This window comes from Amia ocellicauda, chromosome 19, assembly GCF_036373705.1.
Source record: "Amia ocellicauda isolate fAmiCal2 chromosome 19, fAmiCal2.hap1, whole genome shotgun sequence".
Classification (NCBI taxonomy): Eukaryota; Metazoa; Chordata; class Actinopteri; order Amiiformes; family Amiidae; genus Amia; species Amia ocellicauda.
The window spans coordinates 11,950,294-11,974,759 of record NC_089868.1 but is presented as its reverse complement, the minus strand read 5'-3'; the positions used below and the strand labels follow the sequence as shown (position 1 = coordinate 11,974,759).

Genomic DNA, 24,466 nt, shown 5'->3' with positions numbered 1-24,466 from the left:
GGCTTTTAAGTTATGAAGCAAACCGCACCATAAATAAAACATATATATTTTCTAGAAAGCTATTGAACTACAAAGTGCATTTTGTTACTCAAAACAATTATAAAGTGTTAAAATTGGCTTTAGACAGGTTTTTGGCTGCTGTTGTGTGTTGCAGCTAACCCAGGGCTTGTTCTGAAAACGAATTGGTACCCTTTGGTAGTGAGAAGATCATCACAGCCAAGGCACCTTAAATCTTAAGACTGCTAGTTATCTGACTCCCACCATATTGAGTTCTACATAACACAGTATAGTGTGAATCGAACGACTAGTTATCGTTCTACTTACGCAAGCTTCTGGGTGATGGGTGTGTTAATGTGCATAAACTGTACAGTTTGTAAAACTTAGTGAAGTCATTGAAACTGACAACTCAGTTGTCTGACTGGAAGGAGAATGGTGGCTAACCATGGGACAGAATTTAACCGATTATGGTCCGAGTCCCAGAGGACCATGAGAGAAAATAGAGTATGGCATTTCTAATGAGGCTGTTATCTCTGTAACAGAAATGCATTTAACTTTTAAACTGCATACACAGCTTCATTGCAATAGATTTGTAAATATAAAGTTAATTATGCCACTTTTGTCACACCCGATTATTAACACACCCCCTTTAAACACAAGAGACCCGTCTGCTCACAAGTATTAGGATTGATGTTTCTAAGCACTGCCAACGTATCTTGGGTGGCAATACTTCATGTTTCTCTAACCAGCAAGATCCTGAATGCATCCTGAGAACAGAATCACCGGGCTTCACTGGCAGCTTGCTTGGATATTTCACACACAATAACAAACAATAATATGTGATCAGACGAAGTAAGCACAGAATAAGAAAGATGAAGCCCATCTCTTTTGTCAGAGCTGAACATTGCCAGCTCAACAGTCTCAACAGTATGTCCCTCTGCCTCACATTTCTCTTATTTCAGAGGTCAGAAAAAAAGGGAAAGAAGGAAAGAAAAATGAACAACTTTTACAGTAAGATAGAGGAAATGGTGTGTTGTAGACATTTTGATACTTGTTCTGTCCAATGAAAAGACACCCGAGACAGAAAAAGGTATATTTGTGGGTTTTCTGCAGATATCGGGTTAGCAATTCTGAAGTTATACAAGGACGAAAAAGCCCAGCAGAGCCCAGAGACTCCGTTTTTTTCCCTTGTATTTTATTCAGTCGTTTTTAATTTATTCAGCACATCATGACTTAACAATAACAAATCACCCTCCCCAGTTGCTTGCTTTTACAAGATTGTTTCCTTGGGTTCTGTCTTCATTTATTTTAATGCCCCCTGAGGCACAGTTTAGACAAAAATTGGAATGCAACAAAAACAGAGCTTAAAACTTTGTCCCAAAATAGAACATTATAATTAAAACAAATAGGCATCAAAAGAACAATAAAGTTTCTTGGTTCTGAGCATACTCTCAACTTTTAGCTTGTTTTGCAAAGAAGTGCTCCCCCCTTCCCCCTTACAGACGTGAACTGTTAAACTAAATATTTGTGGAAGACAGAAACTTGCTGTCAAATTTAATGAAAGTGGCCATGTTCTGTACAGTGTACCATTATGTGTATTGGGACTTTGTATGGATGCAGTTTAAATGTTGTGGGGGGGGGAAACAACAAACACTTTAATGTGTACCACAGGAAAAACTGAAAATTGTAGCCGGCAAACGGATTGGGCACCATGTAGGTTCTGTGTGGCTCCGTTTTATTTGTGTGCACTGTAGTGTGTGCTACGGGAAGTTGCATTGAGGAGAAGATAGACTGTGTAAAGTGTAGACTTTTGGAAAGTAATTACTTCAAAGCAAATATTGACATCATTAGCAACGTCTCCTAATTAGATTGCAGATCCAGGAGAAAGTGGTCCACATTAGGGGAAATTAGTTGTTTTAAACCAATATAATGTGCTCTAATGAAATATAGCATTGTATTAATTCTGGATCTGTAAGTTTTATGTGTTTATGTGTCTTTGTCTCGAGCTCAACATCTGTATGACTTCCTACAAACAGGAAAGAGTGCCAATAAAACGTATTGACTCACAGTCCTTCATCTGCTATCTGACTTTGTGGTCAGAGCAAACCTTGACTTAAGACTGTGATGACCTCTTGACTCTGTGACAAATCAGGCCGTTTGTGGCAGGGATTGGAGTGGAATTAGCTGGCTTTAGTGTACAGCAGAGTGATTAGTACCAACGCAGACAATTTCCAGTAGTCAGCAGAGAGAGCAATGGAGAATAGTTGGTCTAATCTTGTTTTCATGGTAGAGTAACCTCATTTGATACGTCTTTTAATGAGCTCATCTTCTGAAAGTGGGCGTTTAAAATCTTATCAGTTGCTCGAGGGAAGAATTAAAGCTGCATTACAACATGAATGGCCAACAAAAGAGTTCTCCACAGCCTTGCCAACCAAATAGTGGTTGATACAAAGTGGTAGAAATCTACAACCAGACACCATATTGCTTCTGTTTTCACATGTATCCAGTTTGATCTGTGGTAGGTCATTTGTAGAGGCAGATTGATGCTGGATTCCCCAGGTTTCCTTGTTGTGACGTTAAATCTGTGTCATTTAACAACATTTCAAATCACAGATGTAAAATGGCTGGTGGAGGCCACAGGCGTAGAAACATCCTTTGATAGAACAGAAATCTCTTTACCTCACAACACAGACCAATCTGAATTTAGTGCAAATGGATAGATAGAAATATAAGCCTAAATATATCAGGAATTGCTCAGCTGTGGTGGTGTATAGTGACATTACACACCCTACATTTAGAACCACTGAGCAAATGCCAGCTATGGTAAACTGAGATCTATGAAGTTCTGCTACTGGGTCTATACTCTGTATTTCTCTCCATACTCATGAGAGGACATCTATTGGTCAACAGCACTGAATGGACATTATAACTGGGCTTTCAATTTGAAATACAAGATTAGTGTTGCTGGGATTTAGTAGTCCAAACACCAAACCATAAAAGCCCCAATGCATGTATTTGTGTTTTTTCCTCCTCTGTTTCATTTAGTCATCCTTGTGTTTATGTAAACCGTTCATATTTGCTTTTAAATGAAGGCATGTTGGTGGGTTGTTGTTTTTATGTAGTAGTCTGTATTGTTGTTTCTTTTGTCTTTCAGTCAGGACAACATATAATTGTGCTGTGAAATTAGTGTCCCGTCGAAACCATACTAGTTTCCAAGTTTCCCGCCGTGATCCTATATGGAACGCCCCCATTCACTGCATCGCCCAACTGTTACCAACCACACATGAGCAACTGTCCTTCTGACCTCCCTGTCTAGCCAGTTCTTCATTTCACCTGGTGAATCTAATTAGTGTTGCCATGCCTTTGAAGCCAGCAGGCTGCAGTTGAGCCGAGGTGACGTGCGGCTGGCCTCAGTGTGTCTCCTTGGTAGGGATTGCTGGAGCACAGCAAGGTGAGCCAGAGATTTGCCCCTCGGTGGACATATGGGGGATGATGTGACTCTCTTGGCTAAACTTCCAAGCAAAATGGAGGTCTCCATAGTGGTGACTTAGGTAGAAGACATTCCCCATTATTCTTGACACCAGGTGATACTTTAAGTAAGAGGTGTGGATTCAAGTCATAGTGGGACTGAAAATATCTCTTCTAATTCATTTTTTTATATATATATATACAGCTCTGGAAAAAATTAAGAGACCACTTAACATTTATTTCTGAACTTGGAGTGGTCTCTTAATTTTTTCCAGAGCTGTATATATTGTTTACCATCACCACATCTTACATGTAATGTATGGAATGCTTTGTGATTAATTGTTTTGGAAATGCAATATTTAAAGATAAGAGATTCAGTTCAAGGTGACAATAATAGTAGAGTTGTATTGTTCTTGAACATACTATTCCATGATATTAATCCATAATTGTAGCAAACATATATATAATATATATATATGATAAATTGGGTATTTATACTTTCAAATGTGCAGTTACTAGTTCCACAACTCTGCCACAGAGCATTACATTTGGTTTACATTGTGATGTTGTTCAACAGTTAATCTCTTTTCGTTTGTATTACTGAATTTGAATCCCCTAAGGAAAGCTTGCTGCGGCACGTTATCATGACTTCAGCCAACGCTGCAGAGGTATCGTACCTGCTTAGTTGTTTCATGCTTATTAAAAAAAAGATCATATGAATAGAATAACCTCTGAATGTGGCCCACCGTTCCCAAGCTTCCAGAGAAATTGGCGCACAAAGGTTTTCTTTGAAACGACCTTCCATTTCTAGTTCCTGTTTGTTTTAAAACTGATTTAAACAGCTGTATTGTATTCTGTGATTGGCATGCTGACAATTCACACCAATGGAAAGAAAACACAGTTCATACCTTATGGGTCTTAAATAATAATAATAAAATAATTATAATAATAGTAATACTTAAATAATACTTTATACTACCAAATGTGCCATTTCCTTCAGTCAACATTGCTGCTCATAGCCCATAGCACTTAATAGTTCATTTCAAGTTAGTTAACTTCTTTTAATAAGCAAGACTGATTAATTATCTGTCAGGTTACTGTCCAAGCCCCCTGCAAAATCTGAAGAGTTACACATGGTGTAAGCTATGATTACCATACCTATAACACTTGGGCAGATTGTAACCAGAGGTATGCTGTGTTGTTTGGGACATGTCAGAGAAAGTTGGAATAAGAAACAAGACTGCGACTCCTGGCAAGGCTCTTGTATGACTAGAGGATGCATGTCAAGGTACTTCTTTTATGCTTGTGAATTATGTTATGATTGGCTTTGAGGGACCTTCAGTTTTTGTGTCTGTTCATAAGGAACGTCCTCACCTTCATGTTGTAGAAGTCATTCATAGTCAGAGCATTGGCGTCTGTGAACTATGACTGTCAACTGTGGAAAGGTCTACAAAACTAGAAACATTCACAGCTTCCTCATAGTTTTGTCTTGCATCTTAACAGAGAGGAAGGATGATGTCGTTATGAACGAGATGGTCTAACGAGCTCAAAGGGGGAGGTTTCATTGTTTGTGAGCACCAAGAATAATCATGGTACCTATACATTCTGTGCACTAGGTTTATTGACTGTGACTGGCACAAAATAATACGAGAAGCATGACCTGGGTTGGTGGGGCTTAAATTCCAACAGGGTTTTGTCAGTTGACTGCACATCTGTGAGTACAGTAACTGTCCTGGTGTGAGTTTGAATAATTTAAATTGCTGAATTGAGATCTGTCTGACACCTTAGCACTGCTGTTTGCAATATGGCCTTGCCGTTTATTTTCATTGCTCTTGTGGTGGTCTGAGAGTTGCAGTAGTGAGCTGAGTTTAACAATCACCAATCCCAACTTGTCGGGTTTAAAACCAAAGAGTAATGGATGATTCCACAACTAAGAAAACCAGCAACGGACTAATGTTTTGTGTGTGTGTGAAACCCATCATTTATCCTGTACAATCCAAGCACTGGTAACCCATTTTTTCAGCTGGTGGATTCTGGGGAAAGTTATCTTGGGGCAGGTGACACTGTTAATTTGTTGTTTCCCTTTCCTGATGGCTTGCTGGGCAAAGTTAATCTGAGAAAACAAAGTTGCTTGGGGGGCCTGTTTTGGGAAGGTCCCTGTACAAAGGCCACACACAGATACAGGTTTACCAAGGGACTGACTAACACCTCAGCTTTCACATTTGGGTTGTCCTTTGCCTGCCCTTTCCCTGTGGGTCACAATCACACGCTTCCTATGAAATGGGCTCTCAATGGTGAGGGAGAAATCACTAGCCCACTGAAAAAATCTAAAATGTATGCTCTAATGGAAGTAAGTTTAAAGTTTAAGTTAAACGCTGTAGGGCCTCCAGGTTATTTACCTGAGGTACACAATTGACTAGTACCATTCAAATACATAAGGGAACTGCGTGCTCTAGTTTCGGGAGTTCAGATTTTCTCTAGAAACGTTGTGCTTTGATAACGTGTGTGTGTTTTGTTTCTGCAGCAGTGAAACTAAAGGGTTTTACATAGTTCTTCAGGTTTATAATTGAATTTGCAGATGGGACAAATCATACCATCAAACAAATAACAGGCATAAACCAGAACTGTATTATTGTGTCTATAGCTGATGCCTTTTTTCAAGGTGACATTTTAAAATTCAATCTGAATGGTCTATTAACTCTACATGGAAGATCATAATGGTATATTTGTGATTATACCATGTTACTGATATATTCAATTTTTGATCTGAGTGATCTGAAGTGTTATGATGTAAACCACAATGCATACAGCATAAGGTCTTTCCTAAAAGGTGCATTATCATTTAAAAGTCACAGACTCATTATTCAGGGAGCAGTGCTGTACTTCCCTGCATGTTTTTGATACCTTTATATTGTCATGAACGAACCTTTACAAGCAAAATCTGTATGTAATCTAGACTGACCCTTCGGCTGTCTGACTTGAGCTTTTATTAACATTTTCTCTTTGATCTACGCTATATTCATACAATGCATTACATTTCAAGGTAATAGCAATCCACTTAATTGGTAGCAAACGTTTGGATGCGTATAGTGTTTACTTGCCTATCTTTGGTAGTATTTATCTCCTAATTATAGAAGAATTGCTTCCAGTTCTGGGTTGTCCTTCATGCTTTGTAGACACAGGCAGTTATGCTCAGCTCTCACGCATCTGAGTATGCAGCTATTTAAAGATGAGGCCTTTCTTTAAAACAAATGTATAGGTTGCAGGAAAACCCCCACTAATGCTTGGGTGGTATACATTGCTTTCAAATAATTGCAGGTGGTTGAACGTTGTCGAGACCGATGTGGTGTTTATGGTTCCTTTCTAAAAAAAAACAACAACCTCTTGTTCGCTTTTCTCTTTTCATTTACTAACTGGATAATCAAGGTAATAACAGACTCTGATTCTAGTAACTGTTGAGACCCTCAGCAGCAACTAAAGAAAGTTACAATCCTATTTCAAGTCCAAATACTAGGGTCATTATTGCCTGTGCAGAAACTGGAATTTGTGGAATGAGTTTGTTTGCTGAAAGTGCAAAGTTGATCGTCAAGTTAAGTGTTTATGCATATCCATAATATTCAAGCATCCATTTATCATATGCAGAACTGTAAATGTTTTTCTTCAGCTAATTTTGTTTAAATTGGTCAGCAGTCAACAGATTAGTCACAATATGGTGTCTTGCTCTTTTCCTATTCTGTTGGCTCTTGACAGCTAGAGAATCCTTATTGATTTGATACCACAGCCATTACTGGATAAACCACACATCCCTAAAGGATACAGTGAGCTGGGGATCAACTCCAGACGAGTCATTCGATGCTAGGATTTGTACACTGCGTCTTATAAGAATGCCTGCCTGGGGATAGGAATAGCTGAGGTGAAGATCGCACCTTTTCAATTTGGCAAAGGCACTAATGGTTTTTAAGGTGTCGGTGGCAGACAGAGCCAGCGGAGGGAAATCGGAGTCCTTAAGGAGGGAGACATGGAAGCTTGTCAAAACTCACATCACCACTGAAGTTACAGTCGTCATTTCAATAAAGTTAAAAAAAAAAAAAAAACGTTTGCATGGTTATAAGAACGCTGGAGTTTGTAGTTAATAAGATTAATGTTCTTTCAGATTTAAACCTCTACAGTGTCACAGTGTCCTGGAATTAGGGGCCACGGTGTTGACTTTACACACAAGATTGTTGTTTTCTTTTAGATAGTCACGCGCCTTGATTTGGTTATCAGATATCTTTTCAGGAAGTAGAGTCAAAAACCCACCACTTAATGACTTTGTTTAGTTTCTTGTATAATCCGACTTTGGCTTAAACCCAACTGACTGAAGAAAGGGAGACTGGGGAGCAGATGAGGTGGTCCCAGTCCCAGGAAGAGGTTAGCCATGGGGGTGGTTGGGACTGCAATACTGTAGTAAGGGAGATGTATAGCTTTATGCTCTTAGGAAGGCAGTGGTATTAAGATCACAATATATTGATAAAGTGATCGAATTACATTTTTGGATTCCCCTGTTCAGACGTCAGAACGATTCATCATCTACTTCAGATTAGTCTCCCCTCTTTTTAAATGCACCTCATATTAATATTCTCTGGTCGTGTTTGGCAGTGGGATGCTGGTAGCTCTTGTATCCCAAAGTCTAATCAAGGCATTAATCAATGTCTTCAAGCACGGTTGAATTATTGTCCACTTATTTAAAGCTTGTGCCCTTGTGTTATTTAATTACACCACAAAAACTATTGTTACCACCGCAATACGATGCCAGGTAGTTTCCTCAAAGCTGCTTGTGGAAAGTGTGTTTGATCTATCTTTTGTTCATCTTGTTACTGACAGAATATCTTCAATAGCTTTAAAATGTATCACTGAATCTATATAGTACTACAGGATCTGGTAACATATATTCCCAGAGCAGCCTTCAGATTAAACTCAAGGGATTGAATTTTGTAACTAGACTGCAGTTTTGCTGATAAGGTACACAATGCACTGTTTGGTACAAGGAGATGCAGAGTTAAGAGGTGATGTGTTTCCTCTGCTATGATTGTACATTTTCTACATTATTGTTTTCTTTTTTTTCCCTGGGCCACTAAAGCCTTGGTGTTTAAAACAAGAAAAATAACTGTAATTTTGTAGTACAATTATATTAATGTCGCAATCACAGAAATAAAAGTAAAAGTGCATTTGTCATTTTGAGGTTTTAAAACTTTGATTCAGGTCAGTTTCATGAAGTTTGTATGTTTATATGATACTAGCCAGGTTTTATTTTTTTATAACTGATTTTAAGAATCATTTAGAATACACATAACTATATGGAACAGTTAATTGGTCTGTAATGCGACTTTAATATAAGACGCCTCTGTCAGTTTCTGGGTTGCACTTACATTGTTTGTGGACCATGCAAAAGAGCAACCAATTAGAATGCAAATATATATATATTGCGTTGAAATATTTCTCCAAATCTGTAACAGTAATAGCTATTTTTTAACACACACACTGCTACCCAGTGGATAGTGCTGTAATTGCAGCTCGTCTGTAATTGCCACATTGCATCCTCTGAAGATTGTGGTGAATTAGTGTAATTAAGATTTAATTTTATCTGCCTGTTTTTTTTCTTGTTGTTCTTCACAGCAGTTTTGTTTTATTTGTAATGAAAAGATTTAAATGAAAGAATCCCTTATGGATATATAATTAGAGGCAATTTCTTTGTCGGGGCATCATTTGTTTCAAAGAACTTGGCTCTAATTCGAAAAATTATAGTTGTATCTATCGTAATCTAACAAGCAGGATGACAGGCTATGCACATCACAAGGATGTTTCAGTGGGTGGGAGGCCGGAGTCTGCCTCTCTTTTTAAATTACCTCTCCTAACATGCCTTGGTTCCCTGGCTTTTACTAATTCGTACTCTTCTATCAGGTGTGAAATAGCTTTTGATCTGCCTTCCAATTGTATGAGCATATTTATATCATTGTCTACTTGTGCATGTTTTTTTTCATTTATAGCACTTTCCGAATTTTATGAAAGGCACTAATCTGAAAACAATGATGATTAATAATAATTGTAGGCGCGTTTACACTGCCATTTGTGATCCGGATCAGATGCATCGGGAGCATTTGATCCTGGCAGTGATGACACTCGACGGCTCAAGTTCTGTTATGCACTGCGGCGGCGATTGTTTTAGAGGCAGGGAGACAAACAAACAGCCTTCACATCAGTGAAGCAGATAGGAGAACACGTCTGTACTTCCCATATTTTAAATCAAATATTGTCAAAATGAACACTAAATGGCTTGTTATTTTATGTTGGCAAAAATATATAATTGTGTTTGTATTTAAAATGCTTCGCTTGTGTAGCCGCCACACCACTGATCTCGATCAAATGTACCGATGCATTTGATCCGGATCAGAAATGGCATTGTAAACGTGCCTACTAATAATAAGCAACCTTTAAAAATGACATCTAAACTAAATTAAAATGCCAAAACCAACAAACAACCTGCTTTTGTTGAAGCTTGTGTATCATCTGAACAGTCACTGACTTTTCTTTTGTTTTGCTTTCCCTTCTAGGAGAATCCTCCTCCTGCTATTTTCAATATGCACAGCAGTATTATTTGCACAAGAGCATGCACAAGCACAAGGTAAGCTCTTTCAGACACTTTATCTGTCATCTAGGGAAGGATGCTGTTTGTCACGGGGACAGGTTTCAGATACAAGTCCTGCCATTCTGCATTGTCCTTCTAGGGAGTCATCAATAAATTCAGATTAGAGCACTGTCCCAGGGAAAGACTCCTTGTGAGAAAGATGATCTTTGCTAACGAGAACAGCGTTTTACAGTTTGAAATGCCTGGAGGTTGTGGAACTTTTTCCCCACGGAAGAGCTAGAGCATTTTGTTGTTGTTGTGAACAGTGTTGATTGTTATACGAGTCTTGTGGGACTGGCGAGGCATGTGCCAATGTGGAACCATGGACACCCGACTAGTGCAAAACACACAACAGTATAATCTTGCACCTGATCGTTATATATTTATTATACAAATGTGGTTTTGTTTTTGGCATATATACAATCTTGTATGTAGATGATTGCATCATGAGGGAGATAATTAGAGAATTGAACCTGATGTTATCAGCATTTAATTGTCAAGGTGTCAGGATGATGATTATTCTAAGATGTGTGGTTTTAAAAGCAATTCCAAAACGATTACATATAATTTGCAAATGCTTACACTGATATGCCTATCCCCTTGCCAGATTTCCTACCACATAACCCTTTTGATAGTATTGCACACAAAAAAACAAGTTGCAAAAGGAAGATCTATCCGATAGCAGTCAGTTATTGTGCTATGTTTAATCAAATTCCAAAACATGCTGAGCTGTTTCACCACGTGCCAAACATAACGATTCTTACTGTGCTGAAGGACATACAAAGCAGCGTTAAATTTGTGTGTCCTTTTATATCCTCCGCTGAGGAACTTGGGGCCACTAAATATGTTCTGCCATCCTGATTGGCATTATTTTGTACAAGGAAGACCCTGATTCCAATCCCACCAAACCAAGAAGAGTCACCTTGAAATTGATTACATTCTGACAGGAGTTGTTGATGCCTTCCAACACCAATCTAGTGTTTTCTTAACACACCTAAAATGGTGGCTGGTGTTTTATGAACTTCAGATTCCTCCAGTGGGTTACTACTTTATGGAAATGGACCTCCGTTTTTAAGCAGCAAGCAGACAGGTCAGTTAGATAAAGACAAGGACAGCTGCACAAGGGATTCAAACATGTGTGCGTGTGTGAACTGACTTGCATGTCAACTCTTGTCTACCATCCCAGAATGCAGGTAGAGACTGCAGATGAAACGTATGCAAACTACACAATCAATGTTTACCTCTTATAAACAAATACTTGGATTGGCTTGTTTCCCACCAGTATCATTGACCTAATCCTATAAATGTCATTTGTTGATTAAAAAAAATAATAAGATCATTCACTTTCTGGGTAAGCATCCAAAGCTAAAGTTTAATTTAAAAAATGTATATGTAATATATTTACACATAATTAAAAATGTAACTTTCCAGTCCAGATCGCTTTAAACAAATATAGATATATATTCCCCTTGCTGAGAACCTAATATGAGATTCTTCATTTTCCTTTAGAACATGGAGGGCTATGTTTGAGTGAACTTCCTGTGATGTCACTATCCAGACAGTCTGGTCTTAGGGTTCATTTTAGTGCCTCAGAGCAATTAGGTTTGCTTTGTTATTATTATTTAACATCTTCCTTGTAGCCTGTAAAAAACACTGGAGGCAATTGTGTACACCACAGGGAACAATTACAATGAGGCAAGAGCCAGAGTGACTGATGGGTAGACAGTTACCAGATACCTGGTGTTAATGTCATTTTAAGTCTACACGCTATAAAGTGACTCCACTGCTTTCATGTTTTATATTTATAAAGGCTTTTTGGGACTTTTAGTTAAATTAATCCTTTGATTTGTTTATGTTTACGATACTTGATGTTTAAAAAATTGCAATTAAATAGCCATCCTTGTAATAGCATAAGATAGTACTTATATTTATAGTGGTAATGATCAAAGTGATCTTATTACCAGTGACAAGAAACAAGCTCTCAAGTCCTGACTTGATGACAAACATTGATCTCATCTGGATGCTATGTAGGTGTGATTCAATGTAGAAAGCTTTTTCTTTACATTTAGCCAATACTTATTTTCTTCATTTTTCTCATGACATTTTCCAACAAATATGACTATCAGTTGTGTCAGTATTTACATTTCCTCTCTAATCAATACTTTCCACCGGGGAGACCTTTACGTTCAATCTGATGCTATGCATTTTCATTCAACGGCTATTTAAATAAACAAATACATAAATAAATGCATTTTCTTTTCCATTCATACAATCTGTGGATTACCAAATCATTCCTAAAGCTCATCCAACTTAAAAATAAATTGATGACAAAAAACAAATGAATTTGCTAGAGTGAAACTAGAATGTTTAGGACAGTATAAGTGGATAATACATTCGTTTTAGCTGTAGTACTTTCATTCCTGTTTTGAGCTGCACCTTGCCAGCAATCTGGGAGGGAAAAGCTACTTTAATATGAACAAATTCAAAAACTAGGTTTTTGAGTATTTGGTTTGAACCTGATAAGAATTCATCACTATGTCCTCAGATGTATTCTGGCAGTAATCCTCATCTGATTTGAATCTTTTCCTAAACCTCTTACTGTAGTTTCTACTTTTTCGGGCCCCACTACCAGCCGCATAAATTCACCACAGCTTTGGAGGAATGCATACTGAAGGCTAAAAAAGCTTGTCTTCACATATGAGACAGGTTAATTGGAATCCAGGCTGACATTACCTCAGGCAAAGAATGTCAAGGACAGCTCTTTATGTGGATCCACAGCAGATTCTGTATAGCGCCAGGAACGTAGGCAGTGAGGGACAATGCAACCTTTGGCTTTACAGATTGCCGTCTGGAGAAACACGGTCATTATCGGGAGCATTCCTCCCTCGATTTGGGGTTCAGAGCTGTGTATTACAGTGTCTGCACGTGTCACCCCCTTCGAGTCAATGAATTTAAAACCATGGTATTTTTTTGTTTCGTTTCCTATAGCTTTTTAAAAACAATTCCTACTACTAATAATTTGTGTAACAGGGAATTCTATAACATAATATTTGTTTTCCTTCTGTACAATACAGATAAAAACAATTAATACATGTGTTTATTCACAAAAACTTGCAGTGCAGTGCTTTTTTATATGTGAATGTCCTTGCTCTTCAAACAAATTCATTACACATTTTTATTTAATTTTGGCTTTCAGTTTCATTGTAAGATCAGCATCAGTTAGATCTGATTGCTTTGGAATCATTTGAGTGGGATGAAATGATAAAATAATTATTAGGTTTACTTAGAAAAACACATGGTTAACAATTTTACACATGCCATGATTGCCCATCTATTATCCACATCTTTCTCAGTCTGACTGATACATAATTATCCCATTGGTACTGGTATATGATGCTGCTTGAGTGTCAAGTTTATTTTGGTCCTCATAAAAAGGTTCAGTGATAAAAACAGGAAAGGTTCCCCACACTTTCCACTTTCCTGGGCTTTCCTGAGTCAGTGGTTTTTACATCTTCATATGCATGTTATTGAGTGCAGTTTTTTACTGTGCTGTTAAAAAATAAAGTCAGAGTTGGTAATCCGAAGTTAAAAGTGCTGCTATTCCACATCCTTACATTGCATTTTAGTCCTCGGTTGATATCAAAGTACGATACGATATGATATGATATGATACGAAAGGAGGAGCAAGAACTCACTATCCCTGACCAATTAGCGCAGTAAAATCAAATCAAATAAGACAGACCACACAAATATATATACTTCTTTATATATAGTTACAGTATTAAACCAGATTATGGATTTATTTTCTTATGAACACCGTAGGGATGAGTTTCTTTATACCACTGCTTTGATCATCCTTTGCAATCTTATGAATGTGACTAAGCTTCAGCCCTTGATTTGGGTTAATATTCTTGTAAGTACTGAAGTATTGAAAATGCCCTTGGCAAGCATTCAATTGTAAAGCTATATCGTTGCTGCCAAAACAATATATATTATCATTCATGTCTTCACAGGTATCAGGACTCTGACTGAATATAAAATTAAGATTCCTCTCACAAAATGATAGGCGCTTGGATGAATAGTAATCTTATAGTGTTCCATTAATATAAACTGCTCAATTGATGTTCAGATTCCAATTATACATGAAACAACCTAGCCAGCAATCTGATTTTCAGGAGTAATTTCCTTCACCAATTTTAAGAACGGTCTTAATTAATCAATAAATTAATAAAAGCCTGACAAATGTGATAGTTGTACCAACAGTAGTGCTGCTTTCATCTCTGCCGTGAGTGAGTGACTGATCCAATACGTGATAAACTATTTTATTTCCATGCATATAATGGGGGTGAAAAAATACATACATCTAAACAGAAAGGTGCGTTTCTACTCCAACAGACGACATTCATTGGATATTCCAGGACCTTCTGAGTTCGTCGGGTTAAGTAAGAACAGAAATAGAAATGGGGAATCTGTGTCATGAATGTGAGAAGGGGGCATTTGACAAAGATAGCATGAGCCATAAACCTTTGCCAAAAGGTGTTGACACTTGACAGCTTGTTAAAACATACCATATTGAATGTCCACAGCAGAGACAAAAGTCAGATCCTGAAAAAGACTAGGAGGGTAATGGAACTAAACCAGCTAACAAAAACAGTGTTTTGTATTGCTACCAGTAACTTCATAATGTCACACCAATGAATATTTGCAGCAGATGTATAGATAATCTTATGATTAGAATGTTCAGTGATCTTGCAAAATATAATACATTCAGTACAAATCAATCTTTGTTAATCCTTAAAATGCAATAGCTGGAAGATGAAAGAATGAAATTCCCTGATTAAAATAAACAAGTGATGCTCAGAGCTTGTCTTATTAAACAATGCAGCATACATTTCAGTTACAGTGGATAATGTAACGTTCTTTAATGCATTTGCAATCAGGTTTAAATGAGTTTTAATGATGCTGCCTTTCGGGGCAGTTTTGTTGGTGTAATTAAAATCTCTGAGGACATGGAATGGTGCTTATTGTCATGGTGCTGCCAAACTGAAAAGGTGACGGCTGTCTTTGCCTCAGCAGAAAAAAGCAACTTGTAGCAATATGGAAGCAGAAGCTGACACACCGAAGCTATTTTAAGAAATTTCTTGCTTCCTGCAGTTGTTAGAGGGACACACTCCAAAAACAATGACTCACTCGGTTCTGTTGTTTGATCTATGGAAAAGTTGTTTGGTTTATTCCCTGCTGTGTTATGGATTGAATATTGAAGTGCAGCGAAAAGTATAGACCTTTTGAAAACACATTTAAAGAAAGCACATATAAATGTATAGTCCACGCTGTTTCCCTACAGTGTTTTTATACAATGCCAAAGAACACCAAATTCAAACTGACTGCTACCAAGGCATATATGACCAAAGACATTCTGATATTCTTTGCGTGTTTCCTATGTTTACATTTTCAGACGCACTGGAAATGTTTTAGTTGTTCAACAGTGACAACAAAATAGGTGTGATGACACAATTAGGGCAGATATTTGATACAATGGGGCTCTCAATTACCTGCCTCAGTCCAATCATTCCTTGTCTTTGATGTTCACATCTGCTTCACTGGCAGCAGGAGTCTAATTAAATATAATCAAGTAATGTGAGGGGAGTAGAAACCCTTGAGCAAACCGTCACAATGTATATACTTTTGTATGAATAAATCTTGTAATTCATTTCTTGATTTATGGCTTTTGCTGTCATGACAAGAGGGACTGACTGGTTGACTGATTTTTTTTGCTTTCTCCACAGGTGTAGATATTCTTCATCAGCTTGGCCTTACAGGCAACAGAGAGAGACATTCCTCAGGCTCAACGGGTCTCCCATTGTCCTCCCCTTCACCGTTTCCTCAGGGCGTTCTCCTAGCGGGAGCAGGAGTGACTCTCACGAGAGATGCACGCATTGAAGCCCCTACGGCGAGGCTTTTCTCCGCAGAGCTTGGCAACGAATTCACGATTGTGACCAGCCTGCGCTCCCAAAGAGTCAACAATGCTTTCCTTTTCAGCATTAAAAACAAGAAAAACAGACTGCAGTTTGGCATTCAGCTTTTGCCGAAGAAGATAGTGGTTTATGTAGCGGAGAAGAAGTCTGTCTATTTCGATTACAATGTCCACGACGGACAGTGGCACTTCTTTGCCATTAGCGTCCGTGAGCAATCCGTTTCTTTTTACGCAGAGTGCGGCGGTCAGCATGTCAGCAAAGAGACGCTCGCCAGGCCTCAGAAACTGAGTTCTGATGGTTCGCTCACCTTAGGAAGGATGAACTTTAAAGCCGTTCAGTTTGAAGGTGTGATATGTCAACTGGACATTTATCCCTCTGCGCAGGCCGCTGCCAATTATTGCGACTATGTGAAAAAACAGTGCCGCCTTGCAGACACGTACCGATCGCCACCGCCACAGGCTGGAGGAAGAGCAGACGGCCCTTTAGTCTTCAACCCGCAGACCGTGGAATCCCAAATACACCCTACGACATCTTTAGATTCGAGAACAGAGAGGAATGTTCCAAGGGTGGAAACGGCTTCAATCACTGTTTCATACAGTGCTCTTGAGATGCATCAGCTCTTACAAACGAGGACTCTCCAACAATCTGGCCAGCCACAGCACCAAGACCGAGTAGGAACGGGTTTATCTCCAACTTCGCAGGCTACCATGGGTGTTAAGCAGAGGAAAAGGGCTTCATCTAGGAGGGCTGCCCAACCTGAGGCGAGTCTGTCGGAGAATGCCACCGAGGATGAAAGACAGAAGAGTGGGCAGACCACCAGCGATGAAACGCCTCCCTTGATATCTCCAGTGAAGCAAAGTAGGATAAAGGAAAACTCGCGGAACAGCAGCAGGCCGAGACAGGTTACCGATGACTTAATGGAAGTCCAACTCAGAGTCAACACCACTTTGTACAGAGCGCTCCCGGAAACTGAAAACCAGGTGGACATGTGGGAGGATCCGGCCTACACGGATGCCAACTATAACCCCGAGAAGGTCTACGACGTCGACCTCGGAAATTATGACTACAGCTACGGCGAAGTTGACTACTCTCCGGATTACGACGGTCTTCCGGGACCAAAAGGTGAACCTGGTCCTCCAGTGAGTATTGGTCCTTCCCGCTGCACGAAATCACTGTGGTTAGAAAAAAATAACTTTGGCTCTGTGGTGCATTATTTCTGCAAGTTAGGGCAAGGGTATTTGACAGATATAATTGAAAATGTAAGCAATTAGAACTCATTTGTAGGTGCTACAAACACTTGGCTTCCAATCTTCTTAGCTTTGGCAAAATCATGAAAGAATAATGTTGGCGGCAGAGCGTGTATTTTTATTTCACATTATCAGAGAGTGGGTAGTTTGTCCAGATGTTTTTATTTGTTTCATGTATCAACAGGTGGTTAGAATAATACACATCATATTTGCTGTTGATGTATATACTGCTGATATATGAATAAAGGGAGGCTAATCTGTAACCGGTTTAGTGTGCACCATCCATTTAACATTGCTGCACGTGAGATTCGGATAAAGCTAGGCTACATAAACAAACCTTGAGGCTTCTTCGCTTTTATATAAAAAAAAAGTAATCCATATTGTACAGGGTATTTTAATTTGAATGTGCATAAATCGTTTTTTGTCATGTTAAAGCTGGTTCTGTATTTTAAGAACATGTGCAAGAAAGAAAGAAAAATACAAAAACATAATTTAAGATCGTCAAGAATGTGAATTGTGTCAGTTAATCCAATGAAGTGTCAGGGGATCTTTCTTAACAGCTACTTGGGAACATTTCTCACATTCCTTACTGTGTGCATCTCTTCAGCAGATTTCATTTTTAAGTGCTGTTGTTTCTTGGTACAACAATATCCTAAAATGCAGCCCAGGGTGTGTAATTTGCACAAGATGGTTGTTGGACTTAGTCATATAAAATTTTTGGATGGTTTTGGTGTATTTTATCTCAGTATCTTTGGTATTATTTGCAGTGTTCACAACGGTTTTTCGTGTCAATAGTGTTAGTTTGCTGAACTGTTGACTGAACCTAATCCAAATGCTTTTGAGCGGTACTAACCTGAAAAGTGATATTTAACACTACAGGGAAAATCTGTGTAATATTCTCCCTTCCTCTTCCTTCCTTTCTGTTAAGTCCATACCATGCACTTTTCTGTGACTTATGAGACTTTGTTGCTTTTAACTCCATAGAAGTTGCCAAGCAGGTCTGAGGAAACCCCATGTCATAAATCATAACTAAAAATAGTCTGGCCCTTGCTTTTATGGATGAATGCTCTGACACTGGAAATTCACAACCTACTGGACCGAGTTGAGCTGAGTAATGCAGTATGAAACAGCTCTGTTTGCATCATAAATACTTCAATGCTTATAGCTTGTTTTCTCTCTTTTTTTATTTTGCACACGCATTACATGACCTGGGCTTTTTTTTTTTCTCGCCCATGTATCGCATCTTCCTGTTCATAACACAACTTTCTATTCTGTTCAAACATCAAATATAAACAGCAGCATGGAGGAGTTGGGATGGCTGTGTCTCTGTATGTCTGCTGATTTATATCTCCCCCAACACCGAGTGTAGGTGGGTCATTTTAACTAGAGCTGTATTCCCCCACCTCCCCAGAAAATGAAATCATGGAAAATCAACAGTTGGATATGACAATGAAGACCACTCTCTTGGTTGCATGAGTTAGTGTGTGGCGGACTACAGGATTTGCACTGTTGCTCACTATCTGTCCCTGCTTTCAAAAGGTCACAGCAACGGAAGTGAGAGGTGAAGCCCCCACTCCCTTAGTTCGGTATTATCTAAATTAGGAGAGAGATAAAGAAGAAACAGACTCAGATTGGGATTGTAGCTGCAGAACGTATTGTTTATGATCTGCAGCTATAATACGGGTCAGTTGCATCAGATTACCTTAAATGCTTCAGTTTTTCAGACATTAAATTCTTATACATCCACGAGGACTGTATTACATACGGAGTTGAGCTGAAATCTGATAGGATAGGATCGGAAAGGATAGGAGCAACACTAGATGTGCATCTTGAGTGCATGAGTCAAGTCTGCTTTCTGTTCAGGGTTTATGTTGGTGTGCTGCCCCGTAAAGGCTTAAAAAGCTAAGTGTTGTGGGGGAGACTTCCTAGTTACATATACAGCTAGATTTGATGGTAACGAGAACAAATGGATATCAGTGTCCTACAGAAACTGGTGTTAGCCTTCAGTGAATGTCATGATAAATGGACCCAGTCTGATTTATTATTGGACAGGTGGAACATAACAAGAAAGTTGAATAAATAAAGTATACTAAATGGAATGGTTTGCACATTTTAAGCATTACATTAATTTAACCTGCAGTTTGCCAAACAGATGTTTGCACATTTCTGACCGTGTGTGAAATATGAATGAAGAGACTGAAGATATGAACTGACCTTGACACCTGGGTCAATGTATTCAGTTTCTTTAACAGGAATGTTTAAGAGATCCCCAGCTTGTTTCATACAGACTCGAGGTGAGTTAGAAGCACAGAAATTGTGCCTTTAGCCTCGGTTCAATCATTTGACAGTGGTCTGAGTCTATCTGTTGATCCCCAGCAGGATCCTCATTGTCAGTGGTCAACTATAGCATCTGATGTCTGGCAGTTTGGCTCTGATGGAGATGTCACACATGGGTTGCATACTTCCAAAAATTGTTCAGCATCACAGCAGCTGTTTGGCTCGTTTGTGTTTAAACAGGCGATAGGTCTCGTTCTCACTGAGCCAGCCAAGTTTTGCTGCTTAGACTCTTGTTTACTCTTGGCCAAGGCATGTTGTACCTCCTCTGCTTTTAACACTGAACTTTAAAGCTCTTGGTATATTACCAGAAATGACCGAAATTGTATCCGGCTCTAAACCAGATTACAGTCAATTTGGAATAAAGTGGAAAGAAGATTGTGTATTGTAAAAAGTGAATCATATTCCCCAAATGAATGATTGAAAAAGGTAAGCAATGAAATTAGTCTCCTTTTCTGAAGTAAAATAAACCGAAACAGAACACAAACACCATAAATAAATAAATGTTTTTAATGTGAAATTAGCTAACCTGCAATGACACAGGAACATTTTAAAGAATCATAGATCACTACAACTTTAATAATATTAATAACTGTGATGTATGGTCTTGTTTTCTGTCCTGTCACTGATTTTTTTATTTTCTCTCACTGAGGTAAAGTTACAATATTATGCCCTCATCCTGTGAGACTGTGATTTCACGTTTAATCTTCTGTACTATTTGTTTTATGCTGATTTGTGTACATTCATCTCTACGTCCATGATTCCTTCTACTAAAATAGTTTTTCATAATGCATTTGTGTAGTTTCTTATTTTTAAAAGCAAAGTAATTCAAACCTTCAAAACAGAGCGTACTTCTAACACAAGGCTTTGAAAATCATCCAGTTCTCAATCACACAATAAAAATCAAGAATCTGGCAAACGGTTTGTAAAATCATTCCGCACCAGTAACCAATTGCCTTTTGAACATGTGTACACAATTACAAAAAACCTCAATGGTGATTATGAGAAAACACACAAAAAAATATGAAATAAAGTTTACAAAAAGAAAAACACAAACAACTCTAGTGCTTTATCTTTATAGGAATTCTTTAATCCATATTTCAAATCCAACTGCGGTTATTTTATAAGCAAGTAAACTTTTTTTTTATTAACCAAATTATTCTAAAATGTATCAAAGGGATTTACTTAATGTGCTATATAATTCCATCAGCATGTTACATTTGAACAGTATTGTGTGTTTGTCTCAATTTAGCAGCACAGTAATTAGCAATATTTTATCTGCAATCTGAAGAAATGTAAATTGTTATTGTGTTTTTAATGATAACAGCACAGGCCTACACATGTTGAAGTGTCATGCGATCTCTGCAGGTCAGTACAGTTTCTGCACTTTACTGGCACTCTTTCTAAAGAGATTGGAAAGATTTAGTATAACAAAAATAAGTCAATCAGTTAAATCCAAATAAAATAAGACTGTTTACTTTTACACACTTTTTCCACTGGTTTATATGGCTAATAAACTCTTAGTTAATGATCTCAATCTTGTGAAAGTTGCCTGTATTGTCATATCCCTCTCAATTTCAAGACGTGTATGAGGGTTTGACCCTTCCCTACCTCGGTCTTGCTTTCTCCGATGCTAATTACAGTGTAGGGTTAAACCCAACAGTATGAAAGAGCAGATTTCAGGTTATGACAGGAATCTGAAGGAAAGCTCAGAAACTGCTGTCTTACACAATTTAGCTTGACATTGAAGGGGGTGGGAAACTAGAAAAAAGCTTGGTCTTGAAGTTTCAAGGTGATTTGTGTGATTCTCTGCTATTTCTGGCGTCACTAGCTGTTCCAGGAAAAACAGCTTCTGGAAGGATATCCATTAAAAAATGTACAGGGCAAATGTACGTGAGTGTAGCTCAAAGCTGTGAATGTCACAAACTCTGTTCAGCTTTGAGAAGTCTTTTAAGGAAAGGTGTTGGTAGGCAGCATTGGGAATCTAAGCAGAAAAACAAATAAACTTCCTTGTAAATGGAACATGTTAAATGAAGCGGATAATGCAATGTAATGAGTTTTGATTTTTTTTGTAAAGATCCAAGACTCCAGATTAATTCAGCGTGGCCTCGTATTCTCCTCGGTAAAGACGACTCACTACCGAGTGAAACTCTAGCACTCTTTCTGTTGATTTAGATGCAAGTCTGCCAGGAAAACCTGGCTAGCCCTTAACAGATGAGATTCTCATTGCCTGGCCGAGATCTCCTGAGCCAAACGCTTCTTTTAAGGACAGGAATTGCAAGTTTGATGGAATTGTCTTTCATTTTTTTTATAGGCCATGAAATTAGTCACACACTCATGAAATTGTTTTCCTCCGCTCAGCTGCTGGAGTTTATGTAAAGCATTTGTTTCCCATGATTAACAGCTGGAAGTTACACTTAATAAATGCTGACTTCTGCAGTGTAAGCATTGCTGATAAAGGAGACGCTAGGTGGCCAGAACAGGGCCAATTTACAGATGTTTCTATACCACCTTGGTCCTGAGCTTGCATCTCCCTTGAGCTCTTGTATGTACTTTGTTCTTGAAATTGCTTTTTCTCTCCTGTCTTAAACCCAGACCTCCCTTTGTGTGTGGGTGGGTGAGCGTGAGGGTTATTACTTATAGGAAAACAGTAGTAAGGCCAAGTGTGATATGATACAGGGTCAAAGAAAATAACATTTTCAATGCACACAGGAAACCTCTCCAATTGTGTAGGAGTAGTATTAGCTAAAGTGGTCTGATGGGAGGCACTTGCCGTTCCTAATGCCACAAATGTTGATGTCCTTTTAGAAAACATAAGGGTGAAGCTTCTGTGAGGCTCATGATATAATATTTGTATATTATAACTGCGGACGACACAAAGAGGCATGAAAGGATGTATGCTTCAAATGTATGGATCTGATGACAAATGACAATATGTGACATCATTGAAAGAGTGAACACTTTTAAATGGCAATGGGCCGATCACATTGCAAGAAGAACAGATCAAAGATGGACAAAGGAAGCTGTGAAAGACCTAGAAGACGACCACATAAAAGATGGGAAGATTAAATAATAAAAATTGCAAGTGTGACACAGAAACAAGACGTTTTAGATCGATGCAAGTGGAAACATCTTGGGGGTGGACTTCATCCAGCAGTGGATCGATATCTGATGGTGATGTTCTAGCTGATTGGTATTTTAACATTTTCACTTTTTCCATGATGTCACATATTTTGGTTTATTCTTGGATCCTTTCATTTCTTTTTTTATCTCTTCTTGTTATTCCAAGTGTACAATATACAGTACTGTGCAAATGTTTTAGGCAGGTGTGAAAAAATGCTATAAAGTAAGAATGCTTTCAAAAATAGACATGTTAATAGATTATATTAACAGAAGAAAAATCTACATCAAATCCATATTTGGTATGACCACCCTTTGCCTTCAAAACAGCATCAATTCTTCTATGTACACTTGCACAAAGTCAGGGATTTTGTAGGCATATAGTCAGGTGCATGATTAAACAATTATACCAAACAGGTGCTAATGATCATCAATTCAATATGTAGGTTGAAACACAATCATTAACTGAAACAGAAACAGCTGTGTAGGAGGAATAAAACTGGGTGAGGAACAGCCAAACTCAGCTAACAAGGTGAGGTTGCTGAAGACAGTTTACTGTCAAAAGTCATACACCATGGCAAGACTGAGCACAGCAACAAGACACAAGGTAGTAATACTGCATCAGCAAGGTCTCTCCCAGGCAGACATTTCAAGGCAGACAGGGGTTTCCAGATGTGCTGTCCAAGCTCTTTTGAAGAAGCGGGCAACATTGAGGACTGTAGACGCAGTGGTCGGCCACGGAAACTTGGTGAAGCAGATGAAAGACACATCATGCTTAATTCCCTTCACAATCGGAAGATGTCCAGCAGTGCCAGCAGCTTAGAATTGGCAGAAAACAGTGGGACCCTGGTACACCCATCTACTGTCCGGAGAAGTCTGCTCAGAAGTGGCCTTCATGGAAGACTTGTGGCCAAAAAGTCATACACCCGACTTGGAAACAAGGCCAAGCAACTCAACTATGCACGAAAACACAGGAACTGGGGTGCAGAAAAATGGCAGCAGGTGCTCTGGACTGATGAGTCAAAATCTTAAATATTTGGCTGTAGCATAAAGCAGTTTGTTCGCCGAAAGACTGGAGAGCGATACACGAATGAGTGTCTGCAGGCAACAGTGAATCATGGTGGAGGTTCCTTGCAAGTTTGGGGCTGCATTTCTGCAAATGGAGTTGGGGATTTGGTCAGAATGAATGGTCTCCTCAATGCTGAGAAGTACAGGCAGATACTTATCCATCATGCAATACCATCAGGGAGGCATCTGATTGGCCCCAAATGTATTCTGCAGCATCACAACGACCTGAAACATACAGCGACAATCATTAAGAACTATCTTCAGCGTAAAGAAGAACAAGGAGTCCTGGAAGTGATGGTATGGCCCCCACAGAGCCCTGATCTCAACATCATCGAGTCTGTCTGGGATTACATGAAGAGACAAGCAACTGAGGCTGCCTAAATCCACAGAAGAACTGTGGTTATTTTCTACAAGATGTTTGGGCCAACCTACCTGCCAAGTTCCTTCAAAAACTGTGTGCAAGTGTACCTAGAAGAGTTGATGCTGTTTTGAAGAGAAAGAGTGGTCACACCAAATATGGATTTGATGTAGATTTTTCTTCTGTTCACTCACTTTGCATTTAGTTAATTGAATATATAATGATGAATATAATC

General features: G+C 38.6%; 1 protein-coding gene across 1 annotated transcript in view; it reads left to right on the top strand.

The window, feature by feature from the left end:
• The window catches only part of col24a1 (collagen type XXIV alpha 1), a 111,986-nt gene that overhangs the window by 2,407 nt on the left and 85,113 nt on the right, over nucleotides 1-24,466 (top strand). Inside the window, exons 2-3 of the mRNA XM_066691927.1 lie at nucleotides 10,056-10,126; nucleotides 15,916-17,243. Of these exons, the coding sequence (XP_066548024.1) occupies nucleotides 10,056-10,126; nucleotides 15,916-17,243 (1,399 nt within the window). The remainder of the gene's footprint in view (nucleotides 1-10,055; nucleotides 10,127-15,915; nucleotides 17,244-24,466) is intronic.